The 16,307-nt window shown below is 34.0% G+C and overlaps 1 protein-coding gene across 1 annotated transcript; it reads left to right on the forward strand.

The window, feature by feature from the left end:
* Positions 1-1,284: 1,284 nt before the first annotated feature.
* On the forward strand, positions 1,285-12,235 carry LOC147380597 (uncharacterized). The gene is made up of 5 exons (XM_086431480.1): positions 1,285-1,655; positions 7,570-7,647; positions 7,730-7,814; positions 10,367-10,455; positions 11,852-12,235. The coding sequence occupies exons 1-5, from the start codon at positions 1,356-1,358 to the stop codon at positions 11,993-11,995; spliced, it is 696 nt and encodes a 231-aa protein (XP_086287606.1). The 5' UTR covers positions 1,285-1,355; the 3' UTR covers positions 11,996-12,235.
* The last annotated feature ends 4,072 nt before the right edge of the window (positions 12,236-16,307 follow it).

Below are 16,307 nucleotides of genomic sequence, written 5' to 3' on the forward strand. Positions count from 1 at the left end.
TATTTGTGATTAATTTTTTTTTTTTTTAATTTAAATTTAAAATGTTTGTGATACAACGAACTTTTGTGATTGTTTAATTACACCACAATTAAAACAACAATTATTTTTAAAATACATATCCACATATTTATTTATTTTTTCAATAATTTCAAGTTTTTCATTGATGTTGAAATCGGTTTGTCCGCTTTGAGAGGATATTCAAGTCGTTTGAGTCCATGGTTTTAAAACTCGTCCGAGACCGAGACGTATCGCCCGAGTTAACTCGGTATCAGCGGTGAACGAGACCAACTCACAATGAGTTATGAGACGAACGCGTCTCGTGAGTTATGCGAGTCGTCTCGGACGATATTTTCGCAAAACTCGTCCGAGACAAACGAGATATCCGAGATATTACAGATTTTACATTAACTCGCGAGACAAACGAGTTGTATCGGACGAGATTTTCAAAATCTCGTCCGAGTTAACCGAGACACCGAGTTTTGTGAAAAAAAAAGTTAAAAATGAAATTTCTATTTTATTTTTACAAGCAATAGCTATTGAGTGATATTATTACTTTCTTGTGATAAATACTTAAATGTATTTTTGATAATTTGTTTTATTTTTTCTTTAGAATTTTTTGAAAAAATTTCAGTAGAAATTTATACTAATCTTTAGGAAACATGTGTTTTATTTAATGGGTAGCATTCAATGACTAACTTTTTGGCAAAACATTTTTCAAAACATGAGTTAGAAGTTTTGGAATGGGCTGATTTTTGGTGAGGATGATCTCTATGGTGAGGAGATCATCCTCACAAAAAATCAGCTCATTCCAAAACTTCTAACCCATTTTACAAGTTGAAAAATCGTGGACCGTCCATTTTTTGTAAACTATTTTTTATGGGGTTAGAAGTTTTGGATTGGGCTGATTTTTGGTGATGATAATCTCCTCACCGTAGAGATCATCTTCACCAAAAATCAGCCCATTCCAAAACTTCTAACTCATGTTTTGAAAAATGTTTTGCCAAAAAATTAGCCATTGAACGGGACCCTTATTTAATTACCTTGAATTTGATTGATAGGTATATTATAATTTTTTTTTAATTTTATATTTTTTGAGGGGTTCATTTTTTTTAATAGGAATCAATTCTGAATTTCCTGATTTTTTCAGATTTTTTAAATGGTTAAAAACCATTGTTTTAATGTTGAACGAGACGACTCGACGAGACGTATCGTCCGAGTCAACTCGGTATCAGAGGTGAACGAGACGAGACCAAATACCGAGTTTAAAAACCATGTTTGAGTCAGAACCCAAAAACCAATTGATAAACCCAGGATAGAGAGAGAGAGAGAGAGAGAGAGAGAGAGAAGTGGAACCAATGGAGGGGGCCCTAGCAGAACTGGAGAAGCTTCAAATCCAAATCCTTCAACGAATAACAGAAGCAGAGCTTTCTCATTTACCCAAACAATTCTCAACCGTTCTTTCCATCTCACCACACGAAGATGACTCCAGCGTAAGCACCACCGAATCACACCTCTCTTCCATACTTCGCGCCAATGGTGTTCGAGAGTTCTCATTCAAGAGAGTACCTTTCGACTACTACGATCGATCTCTCGAGGCCAGAAGAGAAATTCTTGATGCCGCTTCGATCGATCATCTCTGCAAGAGCATCGTATTGGTACTCTTTAATTGTCTCCAAATCTTGTAAATTTAGATTCCTAATCGCTTTGTTCTTCTTGCTTCGAATTTCAATTTTGGAGGAATTTAGTTAGCTTTACGTGACCTAGATCTTTCATCTTTATAAGATCAAGGCCTCTTCAAACCTACAAATTTGATCTTCAATCTTTAAACATTGTGTTTTTGGCAAAATTTACTTAAATGTTAAATTTGGATCATTGTCGATGGTTTAATTTCTTCTTTTACCATGGAGAACTCTTAGTAGTCTCTAAAACAATGTAGAAAGTGGTGCGGTTTTGCTTCGAGTATCTTTTGGTACTATAATAGAGCGACCTTTCTTTTCTATTTCGTCCCTTTGAATATGGTTTTATATTTTATATGTTAATATAATAAATCAAGGAAATAGCTTAATTTTGATAATGCTGGAAAGCTTGTTCAATTGGCTATGAGCCTCAAGATTACATACTTTTGAGATAATTAGAGTTAGCTATGGCCAAAATGCAAACTAGGTTTAGAACTATGACTGGTTACTAGTTGATTTATTTATTTCTTATAAGTGTTCGATATGTTGGTTTGGTTCGGACCAAGATGGATTTAGATCAAACCATTCCTTCATCTAATTTTCATATTTCTCTTACCTTTTTGTCTACAATTGAGGGTAGCCTTACTTTGCTTGGTTGGTCATCTCGGCTGGCCTTACTTTTCTATTAATGAATCTTTGCTTATAAAAGGAAAATAGAGGGTAGCCTTACCCTAATTTTACATCCAACTAAGCACCCTCCTCTTATCTCTACATAACTATTCCTTGCCCTTCTTCTCTTCATCTTTTTTTCTACAGTAACAGAAGCAATAGAAGAAAACTAAGACAAACGATAGATGGGAGTAGAAATGAGTTAAATAATGAAGCTGAAGTAGAAAGCTGAAAAAAGCGAAAAAAAAAAAAATTTAAGCCAACGATGGCGGGACTATCTCAAACCCATTGAAGTTGAAGTGGAGGTGGGAGACAAAAGAAGAAGCAAAAGTGATTCAGGGCGGGTGGGAAGAAGAGGAAATACGGAGTAGGGAATCTGTTTTGGGATTGAGTTAAAGGTTGAGGTTTGTAGGTTAAGGACTAAGGGTTAAGAGAAAGGGGTTTATATGGTAAAAGATTTATGATGGATAAAACAAAACAAATATGTTTGAGGGTTTCAAGAATTCAATAGAACTAGAAAAAGAAAAGAAAAGCAAGAAAAGAGAAAAACCTTCCTCCCCTTTATGGAGATCTTGCAAAATATTGCCATGGGTCCTCCTTGTACCAAAAATGTTGACCTTCCAAAACCAAATACAAAACCCAAACAAAATTTCAAAGGATTGGTCACAATGAGAAGTATTAGCGAATAGACTGAATCGAACTCAAGTACCACATCAAGTACCTCCAAAAGCGTAATTTTATAGGTGCAACATGCTCATATATCAATCCCATCTCCCATATCCACCAATTCGGAACTAGCATGCTTCCAATGTGGTATCAAGGATGACCTCTCTTTTCTATTGAATGACTTTCTAGTTGTGTCAACCATTAATTGATTGCCTTATGATCAATTTGGAACGTTAGAAATTCTTACTTTTATCTTATGCTGGGTGGTTGGAATTTATTAGATCAATTCTTAACACATCCTAAGTATATTGGACTTATACTTTCCCTTTACCCAGGAAATAGTGTTACCTAGACATGTGCCACAAGTGCCAAGTCTCAAGGTGTCAACTTGTGTTTGGCACTCTAAAAATTAGAATATGGTGACATACCTGTACAAAAAGTAAAAGATATAAAAATAAAATTGATACAATCCAAAAAAATATTTTAGAGATCTTCCTTACATGTGCACATATTACTTATTTAAAATAGAGAAAGCATAATGAAAAAAAAAGAAAGAAAAAAGAATAGGATGGACAAATTGTTTTCTATGAAATATATGGGAAAAAATTTATAGAGAAATCTTGGAGAGTTGATTTATTTTTTATGTTTTCTATAGATAAATAGAAAAGAGAAAAACAAAGGGAAGGTCGAGCTGACCAAGTGAAGAAGAAAAGAGACTTAGCTAATGCTTGTGAGTTGATTAGAAAACCTACTTAATAAAAATATGAAAAATTAAACTTTTTTTTGGCTAATCTATGCAAAGTTAAACTATGTATGTCAACACCTAATATAAATTATTTGATATCATACAAAGAGTTTTAAGGACCCAAGCATTTTTATTTATGTATGGTAATACTTGATTTTACAAAGTTTTCCCTAAATGACATTTCATTTTACCAAATCGAAATGAGACATACTTTGAAGTATTATAATTCGGTACATGTGTAGATGTGTTGTGTCATATTGAGGAGTGTTCAAGAGCCAATAAGTGCCGGCACAAAATAATCCCCGAAGTAGAAGTGCCAAGGTAACATTCTAGTAAGGTCAAAATTGAAAGCATTTTTTCCAATTTTCTATGAAAAGGGTCTTCCCTAATTCTCTTTTTTATCCCATTGGTTGGAATCAGGTTTTATAGGAGGGGAACTAGGTCTTCAAAGACTTAGTAAGTGGATCGGGGTAGACATGATGAAGCTTTTCCGGACATTACTATTGAGTGTTGTGTTATCCACCTTCTCTCCTGAGTATCACGTGCTCACGTATCGTGCCCAGTTCGACCCGTGGTCCTCTTATATTCATAGTTGCTCCTTCCCCATTGGATCGGTCTTTTGGGGTAAATGGTTTGTCAACATGGTATCAGAGCACTAGGTTCATGTAGGTCACAAGTGCGAGTCTCCTCGAGGGAATTTTCCACCCTTATGGGTGAGGGGGAGCGTTGAGTGTTGTGTTATCTGCCTCCACTCCCCGGTGTCTCGTGCTCACGTATGGCGTATCGTGCCCTCTTATATTCATAGTTGAGCCTTCCCCATTAGATCGTCCTTTTGGGGTAAATGGTTTGTCAACAATTACTTAATAACAAAAACTTTTTATGTGAGGATTGGATTATTGCTTTCTACATAAGCCATTGTGACATTTGGACCATAAACCTTTTATCAGCTCATCAATGGTCTAGAGAGCAATGATTGAATTCATACCTGGTCAAGAAATCAAACTGTTACTTGGTAAGTAATGGAGAAAAAACTAGATTTTGTTGGAACCATGGATAGATAGTCATCTCTTGTTGACAAGTTTGGATATTGAGTGTTTCTCCTATTGGAGACAACCAACATGCCTTAGTAGCTCACTAGTCTTAATCCCTAGAATCTTTCGCCAACCTATACAGGGAGAATGACTAATTTATGGTTACCTCCTCACAAAGCTTTGGGGTTAGCTAAAAGAATCTTGTTATGCCATTCGACTTTACCCCGAGGCAGATCCTCTGTTATTAAAAGTGTGTTTATATGTGCTTTTACCATTACCACCTACTCTTTTGGATCTTCCTGTTGTTTTTGAACCTTGAACTTGAACACTTCTTCTAATTGGAGCTCAATCGTCCTTCGGTGAATATGCCTAAACCACCTTAGTTGTTGTTCTCTTAGTTTAAATTACAAATTAAATTATTACTATACAATAATAAAAGTAAAAACCTTTAATTACCATTTACAAATAATATCTTAAATTAAAAGTTTGAATTATACATACATATACTTAATTATATGTTGAAGAAATATCAATATATGCATTTGTTCCCTTACTGGTTTCTTTTTTCTATATTTTTTAATATAGAAAAAAAAAACAAATACTAATTTAATAAAATAACTTTTATTACAAAATTTATAATATAAGGATTAGGATCTGTATACACATAAAGCTACAACATGTTTTGTCTTATATGGGCAAAAAGGTTTGGATTGGGCTGATTTTTTGTGAGGATGATCTCTATGGTGAGGGAATCATCCTTGCAAAAAAATCAGCCCATTCCAAAACTTCTAACCCCATCAAAAGTGGTTTACAAAAAATGGACGGTCCAGAAGTCAACTTGTAAACATGGGGCTAGAAGTTTCAGAATGGGCTGATTTTTGGTGAGGATGATCTCCTCACCATAGAGATCATCCTCACTAAAAATCAGCCCATTCTGAACCTGTTGTAGCTTTATGAGTAGCTTTATGTGTATATGGATCCTGACCCATAATATAAATATACTGAACTATTGCTATTCCTATATGCTGGTTATTGAATTTTGACATATTTACATGATATAGACTAAAATATTCCATGGAAATTACTGTTCATTTCACAACATGTTTTGCAAATAGTAAGTTTCGATAGAGCTATTCAAATTTCAAGTATCAAAATGCCAGATTTCAATGGAAATATTTCGATAACACTAAAATTCAATCGAAATATTTTTTTATTATTGACAAAATTTATAAAAATACAAACTCCTTGTAAAAAAAAAAAGGATATTATAAGGTACATACACTATTCATCCATTAGTAGATGTCCATATATCATATTATTTGGATATATTTTAAACATATTGTCAAGTTTATATAAACATGCACAAACGGTCGACCGTAATATGAGTGTAGTGCTTAATAATTTGCTAATTTAAGCATTTTTTTTACATATTATGATGTGTAGTTAATTTGTCATTTTTGTTCTCATTTTCATGTAGAATATACTTGTTTTTGTCTGTCGGATTCACAAATACTTTTGCCAACATATACCAAGACATTATTAATCTTCATTTCCACATTCCATGTGGTTGTCTATGTAGAAATGATTTATGGGTGTGTTTTCATGTTCATTTTATCATTTCCTATAGCACGAATGAAAATCTCCTCAACATTTCCTTATTTTCAATGGTTATCAAAAAGAAAAAAAAAAAAGTCCATAATTTCAATGTCTACGACTATGGTGTACTAATTTCCACACTGATCGAAATATTTCCATTCCAAACTTATCGAACTGAAATTTATTACCTTCCTGGTTACTGAACAGTATGTATAATTTACACAATATATCTACTGCAAATTCCTTAATTTTTATACATGGTTTATAATTATTAAGTACTTTTGTGTTAAATGTATTAAATTTGAAAAATATTTTTTTCCAAGAAAATCTAGTCTGACCAATTTTTTTTTTTGTTTTGATAAGTAAGAGAGCTGTAGATAAATAAATCACATCATACTAAAACATAGATGCTTAGGGGGACAATTAAAATGTTTTTGAAAAATTGACCCTGAAAATATGAGGATCTTTATATAAATCTAGTATAAATTATATTATAGGTCCATCCATATATTCCGTTTGAGTGATCATGTGATACATTGATCAACATCCAAAGAATGATCAACTGAAGGAATGAGTTGCAGGGTGGATCATAAACCCTCCCTTTGAGTGCAGCAGGTTGTTTTTCACCCCCTTAATCGGGGGCCTATGCTTACAGTAATTTTGTTTTGGTCTCTGGTAACTCAAACAAGACTTACTTATGAGGGAAAAAGAAGGAAAGAAATAAAGTAAAAGGAAAAAAGAGAGGCAAAACTAAGAAAAGAAGAAATAACTAAAGGCGACTGATCATTTTAGGAGAAGTTGGCTTTTCGTGATTAGAGGAGGAAATGGAAGTTTTTATGAGCAATCACCATGGCATTAAATATATGGTTCAGTTGACATGCAGTAAACATGCCCTGTAATATCGCTTTCATCATATACCAAGATGTGTTGAAATAAACTGAAGTAATGGGAAATTTTTTGCTATTCTATGTTCTCAATATATTTCATGTTGGTTTCGATTGGAACTGAAAAATTTCAACCGAAATGGTCAATTTTTGAAACCGTGATCCCAGCTTATGAATTAATTAGATGAATACGTTATCCTATATTCTCTTTGCATTCTTTTAAGCTTTTATTTTTCTCTTTTCGTCTTAGTTCTTGGGCTCTTTTAGTAGCAGTAAGCGTTGTTTTTTTATTTTGGGCTCAGGTAAACACACAAGCCCAGGCCAATGTTACTGATTGTAGTGATCGCAATAATTCAAAGTATTATGTTGTTGTCGTTCAGGTACTTCGTTCAACATTCATCCACCTTTTCAATTTTACCTACTGCCCTACACTGTCTAATCTTTTATTTATTTTTATTGCAGTATACTGCTCGATTCAATGCTGAAACTGTGAAAAACTTTCTGTATTCACTCAATGAAGGAAAGATACCAAAGAAGAAATTCAATTGTAAGTTGAATTTTCCTGTGAAAGCGTATAAGAATGATAAACACAACTTCCATGAAACTTCCAAAGATAAGAGTTTCTTGTATTTGGAAATTGGAAATGCCAATGGGATGCCTAGCAATTTATTGAATCATTAGGAGATGCTGAACTATGCCTATTTGTGGTACAATATTGATGTCTTTATTTCATATGTGCTTTGTTAAGCTCTATCTTAGAGGTGATGTATACCATTCTTATTAGTGGCCTAATATGTTTGGACTAACGCTTCATCCATGCCATATTTAGAGCAGTAAGGATTCTTGGACTTTGTTTTTCTCTTAGAAATATAAACCTTTTTTTGTCAGCAACTCTCAAAAAAGTATTATTTCAAGAAGAAAATTAATTTATTTTCACATTTCTAGTTACTTTTTCTACATTTATTTTTAGAAAATAAACAATTTTGACACATGTTTCAGAAACAAATGTGGTGAACATAGTTTCTGGAAAAATGCTTGTAATTACCTCAATTTTATGAATATGGTGAACAAAAGGTTTTCCTTGGCCGCCCATTGCTGGTGTGTGCTTCAAATGTGAGACTCCTTTGATTGATTGGAACTTCAAAGGCACAAAAATCATGATATTACTGCGACTCAATTGATCTGATTTTCAAGGGCTTTACGACTCATTACACCTACCCTTTTGATAGCAGATCATCAAGTAATTTGCTGAATGTTTTCTCCTGTTTCTCCTTAAATTCATACCTCTCTAGTCTGTTTTCATCCTGATCGACAGCCACTTTATGAAATAATTTCGGATATATTATAAATCATTTTTAACCTAATAAATCGTAGGCCTTTTTTCTCCAGTCCAAGTAATCCTTAAACCTGCACCCTAAAATCCTTGATTGAACCTGTTTAAGTCATGATTCAAACCTTCTTAAAACCCATAACTCTGTTGTCCATCAAGTTTGATATCAAAGCAAGCTTGAAATGGACTGGATTTTTATTGGACCACATAATCAGGTTCACAGCACCCTTGTACTTTTAATCGTTCTATTGTATCTGAGCTAGTTGTACCACATCAATTTGGTATTAGAGCGAATCCTGGAATCTTCTCAATTGTGGAATAATGGGTAAGAATGAAGATTTTGTGGCATTGGTATCTCATGTGGATAATTTGGAAGTCTCTATTAAAGAGAGGACATAACGTTTAGAATAGTTGATGGACAAACAATGTTAGGAATTGAGGACCCAATAGAATGTCTTTATTTTTTTATTATGGAAAAGAAGGTATACAAATTCTGGCTTCTTCGGAAGGAAAATCAGAGGTTGAACATCTCTCACAAATTTTCGATGACTCAAAGATACGTTCTTGAAAGTCAAGAATTTTAACAATACTTTATTTTTGAAGCCCTTAAAGTCAGAGGATGATCAAGCTGTCATGATGAAATCAGAAAATGTAGATACACTTCGCTATGGCTTCACCATAATTAACTTCATCAAAGGGACAAAAGTTCAAGAAAGAAGGTGATGCCGCAATAAGTAAAGTGCCTAAAAGCGAGGATGAGTTTCTTAGAAAGGTTTAATGCAAGAGCTGTGTGCACAAATTAGAGTTGTCAATCATATTTACATGTTCACAATAATGCAAATATACTCGCTTATGACATTTTTTTTTCCATAAATATCAACCAAATTAAAATTCTAGTGACTAGTTTGTCTATCGTTTGGTTTTTCTGTGTCAATGAAGACCACGTGTAGACTGTAGATTCTATGGAGAATCATATTTACATGTTTTCATAATCATAAATTAATTGTAACTTTTCAGACAATTGGAGAATTTTGTTGCTATGCTCCCATCAATAGTGCTCCAACATTATAATTTTATCACTAAAGCTTGTTTCATAACAATTTGCAGATCCTTGTGATTATGTAACTACTGTCAGTTTAGAGGGGGAAATGGGTGTGGTGTGTGTAGATTAATAAGCACATGCATGTCGGCACCAGACATGAGCACGAGGTGTAGGACACCTGGACCCTGAAAACCTGATAACATATAAAAAAAACATCATTCATATAGATATAGAAGATGTTTAGTTTGATTAGACATACATTAGAATTTGTAAAATTATGAACTATCATGGAGGGTAATTATGATTTGTCCTGATAAGATTGCTGGTTTATGTCTGACATGTGAACAACACATTAAGATTTTATAGACTGGATGTTCCTCTTATATAACCTCTATCGATTCTTCTTAGAATTACCTGTTTCATTATTTGTTTTCCCTGTTTTCCTGAGTTGACAATAAAACTACTATAATATGCCTGAGGCTTGTGGCCACTGAAATTTTCTGGAAATTGAAGACCAGAAATTTGTGGGTCCGATCTTATGGATTGATATGGACTTTCTTTTTCTGACTTGTGATGATGAACCGATCCAACTTAAGCTGCTATCTCTTGCCTTCTATTTTTGTTTACGAATCTTGTATGAGAACTTGAAGTATCTTCCGGTGCTTACGTCACCCTTTGCACTGTACTCGAACCTTGGAGATAACAATATTTGTAACTGTTAATACAGTGAGGCTTGCACCTGAGGAGGAGTCAGTGAAGTTGACTGGATATGAGCACAATGGAGTGACATGTATTGGCATGAAAACTGACATTCCGGTAATTAATATTTTCCTTTGGTGTACTTACTATTGAAAAAGATTAAAAAAAAAAAATCAATTCTCATTTGGGTGATTATTTACGTTTAAAATTCTACTGTCTTTATGTTCTGTCTTATTCATTATTAATCACCACAAATGAATTCAGTTGATGTGACTGGTGGTTCTAATTTCAATAATAAAGGTGAATTTCAAGTAAAAACTAATTATCTGAAATGGTTAGACTCAATTATTTTGCTATGTCGCCATCGTTGTGAAAGGCACTAGTCATTCTAAAATTTTCTAAATGTTGAAACTTACAATGGCTTTCATGCTACGCACATGTAACTATCATGCATTCCAGACAATTGTAGCATCTCCTGCTTGATGAAGCACAGACACATAGGCCCCTATGTTTTATTGCCTGGATTGAATACTGATTCCTGTCTTTTCTTCAGCTAGTGGACCCAGTCTTCATTAATGAAAATATCCATTTGTGAAGGAAGGTTTAAATATTATACACATTTCACAGGGTAATGAATCCAATCCATTTGACCTAATAAATTGCATTTCTTCATAAAATATTTGTTTGACTTCTCTTAAATTGAAAGGTTAAGAAATCCCTGAAATTTGCCTTGTTTAAAAACATTTTGGACAGTATAAAATCTTTAAATAGAAATGATCTTAGAAATCTTCAAACAAAATAAGGTAGTATTAAATATCTTGTAATGGAGTAGTTAAATTCATCATCATCATCAAAGCCTACATTCATTTTTGTCTAAAGCTATGTCTTAGATTTCTTCAAAGTATGCAATCCACATTCTTTTAGGTCCCCTTTCACTCATTAAGAACCTTCAACTTTCATTTTCTTCTAGCTGGGATTGTTATTGATTTTCATTGACACGTATCTCTATGTTTATCCCTTATCCCATTGAACTTCTCTCTATATGTCCAATGAATTCTATAATGTAAGAAAACACAAAAGTATCATTTGTTACTTGAGCTTAGAAGCATCTTTGGGTACAAACTCATTGTACAACTGAGGATCTTTGAGGGGGTAGGGTGGAGGGGAAGGAGAAAGGAAGATTAGGCAAGGAAGTCTTAGCTTGATAAAGAAGTTCTTGAGCTCAAAGAACAATTGTCAATCAAAATTGCAATGGAAAGAACATCTTAATATTCAAATGGCAGCTTAACCAATCAGAGAAAAAGTATGTTCTTCCGGTTCTAATTTTGAGACATGAACGGTATTTAATTTTATTTTGTTTGAAAATAAAACCTCAGAGTATCCAGAATTACCGTACGTTTAAAAATAGAAGATACAATACCACCTTTGAGAGTGTAGATGCATGGGTATGATTATTGATTACTACTTTATGAATTTCAGCTAATTATTTGAAACAAAAATGGGTTTATTTCAGGTGATAATGGATGAAGCAATTGCAAAGCTTAATCCTGATTTCTTTTGGTTGGGAGGTGGAGAGATCGATCTCAAGCTGGGGATCAGGACCTCTCAATTCATCAATTTTGTTAGACCTTTTATTGTCAACTGTAGTAGCAACTGATAGCTACTAACATGACTGTCTAGTGGAGATAGGAAGTCTGCAATCTCAACAATTGGATCGATATCAAATCAAATTGGGTTTTCATGGGATCGTTGGTTCTGTTAGGGATTCGGGTTTGGGATTTGTCTTGTTTGGCATTTTAGTTTTGCCATTTCTTATGATTATTATAATTATGTTTTTTTTTTGTTTTTTTCTTTTTGTGATTCTGAAATTTTTGTTAAGTTATATGTTTCCACCTTACACATTTTTTCGGAGACATTCTTGTAGGCATCATCCCTTGTTGGGATTAATCTGGTGCCACGGAAAACGTTTTAGTTAAACCCTACATGCATCTGGTTAGTAAATGTTGTTGAAAAGAAAAATTAAGCTCTCAACAAGTAGGGCTGGCAATAGATTGGATCCAACTTGAAATCCTTTTCGAATCCAACAACTTAGCGCAAAGATCGAGGATTCAGGTTCAATAAGGATCCGCTTTGATAACCTAATGTATCGATATCGACCATGTCCCAATCAGAAAACAGTGCTATATGATGAAGTGTTGGAATTCTTATTTGGCCTTAAAATTTTCTTTGACAGTAAGTGTTTGATCCAATTATTGATATTCAATGATAGTTTTGATTTGTTCTGGAACCGATCTGATTCTTATCTGAAAATTTCTATTACGGAAATATTCTGTAAATAAACCTTAATGGTAAGTATTCAATATTATCTTTTACAACAAAAAAAAATCATATTATATTTTTAAATTCCTCAATAAATGCCAATCGGTTTAAACAAATTGAAAGACTGTAACGTAGAGACATGGAAGTTTGTTACAAGTGCAAGGTGAGAACTTACATTAATTCAAAGTAGAAAAAGCAGAATATCCTTTCTTGATCGTGGTTGGCCATTAGGCTCTAAATTGGATATTGGATAGTTACAAAATAGAAGATTTGCTAAAAATGCAAAAAGTGAAGTAACCAACTAGCTAATGTTGGATGGGTTTATAGAGTTTTAATTTCTGAAAATAACCAGTTGTCACAGTTGTAGAGAAGTAGAAACTTCTTGCAATAGAAGCATCTTTATCCATAATTTACACCAATCTAATAATTGATAAGTATATCCCATGACTAGGTTCAAATCCCCTTGACCCATCTTCAACTCCATTACCCACTAATCCCTTGTTTGCTTAGAAAAAGAAAAAAAGAAAAAAGAGAAAGAAATGGTGCAGTTGTCTCATTTTAGTTTACTTTAAAAGCACATTATAATGTAAAATAATTATAATAATGATTTTTTGAAAACCCCCCCCCCCCCCAAGCACATTATAATGTAAAAACAATTATAATAATGATTTTTTGAAAACCCCCCCCCCTCCCCTTCTCCCTCTCCCTCTCCCTCTCTGACATATGCCCCAATACAGAACTGTAGATCATTTGACTCGAGATACATAGAACCATAAATACTTTTCTTGTGTATCCCGAGGCAAATGATCTATGGTTCTGTGATGGGGGCACACATAGATTATCACAACTCTAATTATGATAATAAGAGCTGTGCTAAACTTACTCAAAAAAAAAAAACGAAAGAACAAAAAAAAGAAAAAGACACTCAAATAGACTCAACCGATGTGGTTAGTAGTAGTAGTGATTAGTAAGCCTATTTTAATGAGATTAGTAACTTAGATGATGGTGGGAATTAAACCAAGGTCTATGGTATCATCACCGAGAAGATCTTTCACATCCACGATCTTCACTTTAGAACTCTTGTGTAAACACAGTCAAATACAAAGATGAAGAAAGGCAATATGTTTTACGAGATCATTTTCCTGAATGGACAACTACATCCTTAAGCTCAAGAAAGTCAATTCACTAAAATCACTTTTCGATACAAATCTCTCTACATTTTGTTTTTTTTTGCCTTTTGGACTCATGGTTAAATTGAAAAATACTAATTCCTCCTTTAATCAAGGAGTTATATTTTCCGCTGTATTATATAACATGCATGTTGTATTTCTTAATTTTTATTTTTATCGATGGTGCGAAAAGTGTGTCATCAAATGTAACTTATTACACCCATAATAGAATATGAAGGAAGAAAAGATGTAGAGGATAATATAATAAGATTGCCAAACTGATGATATTTCTTAGAGAAAAAACACTATTTCATGCAAACAAGAGAGCTAAAATCATGGAAACACTTAAGCAAGTGAGCAACAGCCTATCATACTTAGGATATATTATATTTGAGGTTGGTAGTAGTAGATATATATATGAGTCCTTGAAGATTCTTACAAGGCTCTACTATCTTTGGTCTGTGTTTTTTGAAATTTTGGGATGTTAAATGTAAGAATATAGGGAGAACAAGGGTTGTTCATGATCATCAGTTGTTAGAGGGAGGATGTATTTTTGGTGGAATATAGTCAAAGTTGAATCCAGGATAATCTTCCTCATGAGCAATGCGCCGAGGAATCAAAACGTTGCCTGAATACGCTTCTTTAGAATCCTCAATATCATTCAAAAGAGCCTCGAAGTTACTTGGATCTTGAGAAGTTGCACCATTCAAACTCTTTCCAATCTTGTTTTCTTTATTTGAAGCTTTTTCTTGTTGTTGTTGTTGTTGTGGGAGTTTTTCTGATAAAAAAGGCTTCAGCTTCAACTGGAGTGAAGTCTTAGGGAGTAGTACCATTTTCTTTGCATCCTGAAGGGGACCCAGAGAAGATTTTAGAGTTCTTTTTTGGGATTTATTGGAATTATATTAAAAGACATAAAGGAATAAACAATCTGCATCAAATCTTGGTAGCTAGAAGAGTAACTTACTTGTGTACCAGGCTCCTTAACCATGATGCCTAGATGATGGCTGCTGCATGCATGAATTAATGAAAGAAAGAAGAGAAGGAGACGGGAAGACATAGCTGACATGAGAGAGAGAGAGAGAGAGAGAGAGAGAGAGAGAGAGAAGAAACTAAGTGGATGTCTATATATTGGAACTCGTCGTCGAGTCAACTCGATTTGATTGAAAATTGAGTTGATTTGGTACTGAAACTCGTTTTAACTAACTCGTTGTTGACTAGGAAACTCGGAGATTCGGATTAAGAAATGAGCCGAATTATTGGTTATATTTAGTCGTGATTTTCTGAATTGAAAATTTTCACTCGATCTGTACGTGGCTGCCGTGGTAAGGGCACAGAACCATAGATCTTTTTCTTCAGGATATATACACATGGACAAAAACCATTACAGGACTACCCATTTAGTAGTACATCCATAGGTTTTTGTCAATCCTGGAATTGTTGGAAAATTGAATCTTTGAGCACAAACAACATGATAAAATCAAATCTTTGGACTACTAGGCCTATCAGATATCCCTTTTATCCCACTTGGCCAATCAGACCTAGGCCCCCAGAATTGATTAACCAGAAATTAATTCTCTAACCCAAGCCCTCAATTCTTATTAAAAAATAAAAAATAAATTCAACCTGGGATCCAAATTCTCCCAAAAACACAAAATACATATTTTGTTTTGATGTTATTTGTTGTTATGTAAATGTGTGTTGTTTGAATGTTTAGATGCCATAGATTAACCCCAAGGGGTTGGCCTAGTGGCAAGCCGAGCCTTGATAAGCTCCTCAAGAAGGGTAGGTCAAGCGTTTGAAGCCCCACAAATCAACCGAATGGTGGGGTTACCCACTATAAGCAAAAAAGATCGAATAGATCATTTGGACATTTCCCTTTGAGTAGTCCTCACTCACTCGTAACTCTTGGACATACCACTTGGATGCATTGTACTTAACTCCTTCGGTATCTTAGGTATTGCATTTGCATCATTTTACGACCTAAAACAAAATACCATGGTGGTTCAATCAACTAAAAAGCATAAGACCTAACCATGTGCAATATATACCAATTCCAGACCAGTCCCAAAGGTATATTAAACTGCGAAAAGACACTTCATGAATCGATTGGTCTCATGTCCATCCAAAATTCGATCAATTTGTGCAGGAATTTTGGAGGAAATAGTATAGAAACTTTTGTTTTTCCTCCGCTATTTTTGGATTGGTGCAAACTACTAAATTTGGACATGGGAGTTTTATGATTGGAATGTATCAACCATTAGGTCTGAACCAATCCATCTAGATTTGTGTACTTCACCGAGGACTTGTAGAGTTGGGTATCATCAAGGTTTTTTTTCATAGTAAGAAAACCTTTCTGGGAAGAGTAACGATCCAGAAAGGCATCCCATTCCTATAACAGCATTAGTTGTCTATGTGGCACATTTTGATTGGAGCTTATTACAGCATTGTCTCTGTGGCACATTTTTATTGGAGTTCAAAAAC

The sequence above is a fragment of the Akebia trifoliata genome, unplaced genomic scaffold (assembly GCF_017979445.1).
Source record: "Akebia trifoliata isolate Shusen 1 unplaced genomic scaffold, ASM1797944v1 Contig01285_ERROPOS320191, whole genome shotgun sequence".
Lineage (NCBI taxonomy): Eukaryota > Viridiplantae > Streptophyta > Magnoliopsida > Ranunculales > Lardizabalaceae > Akebia > Akebia trifoliata.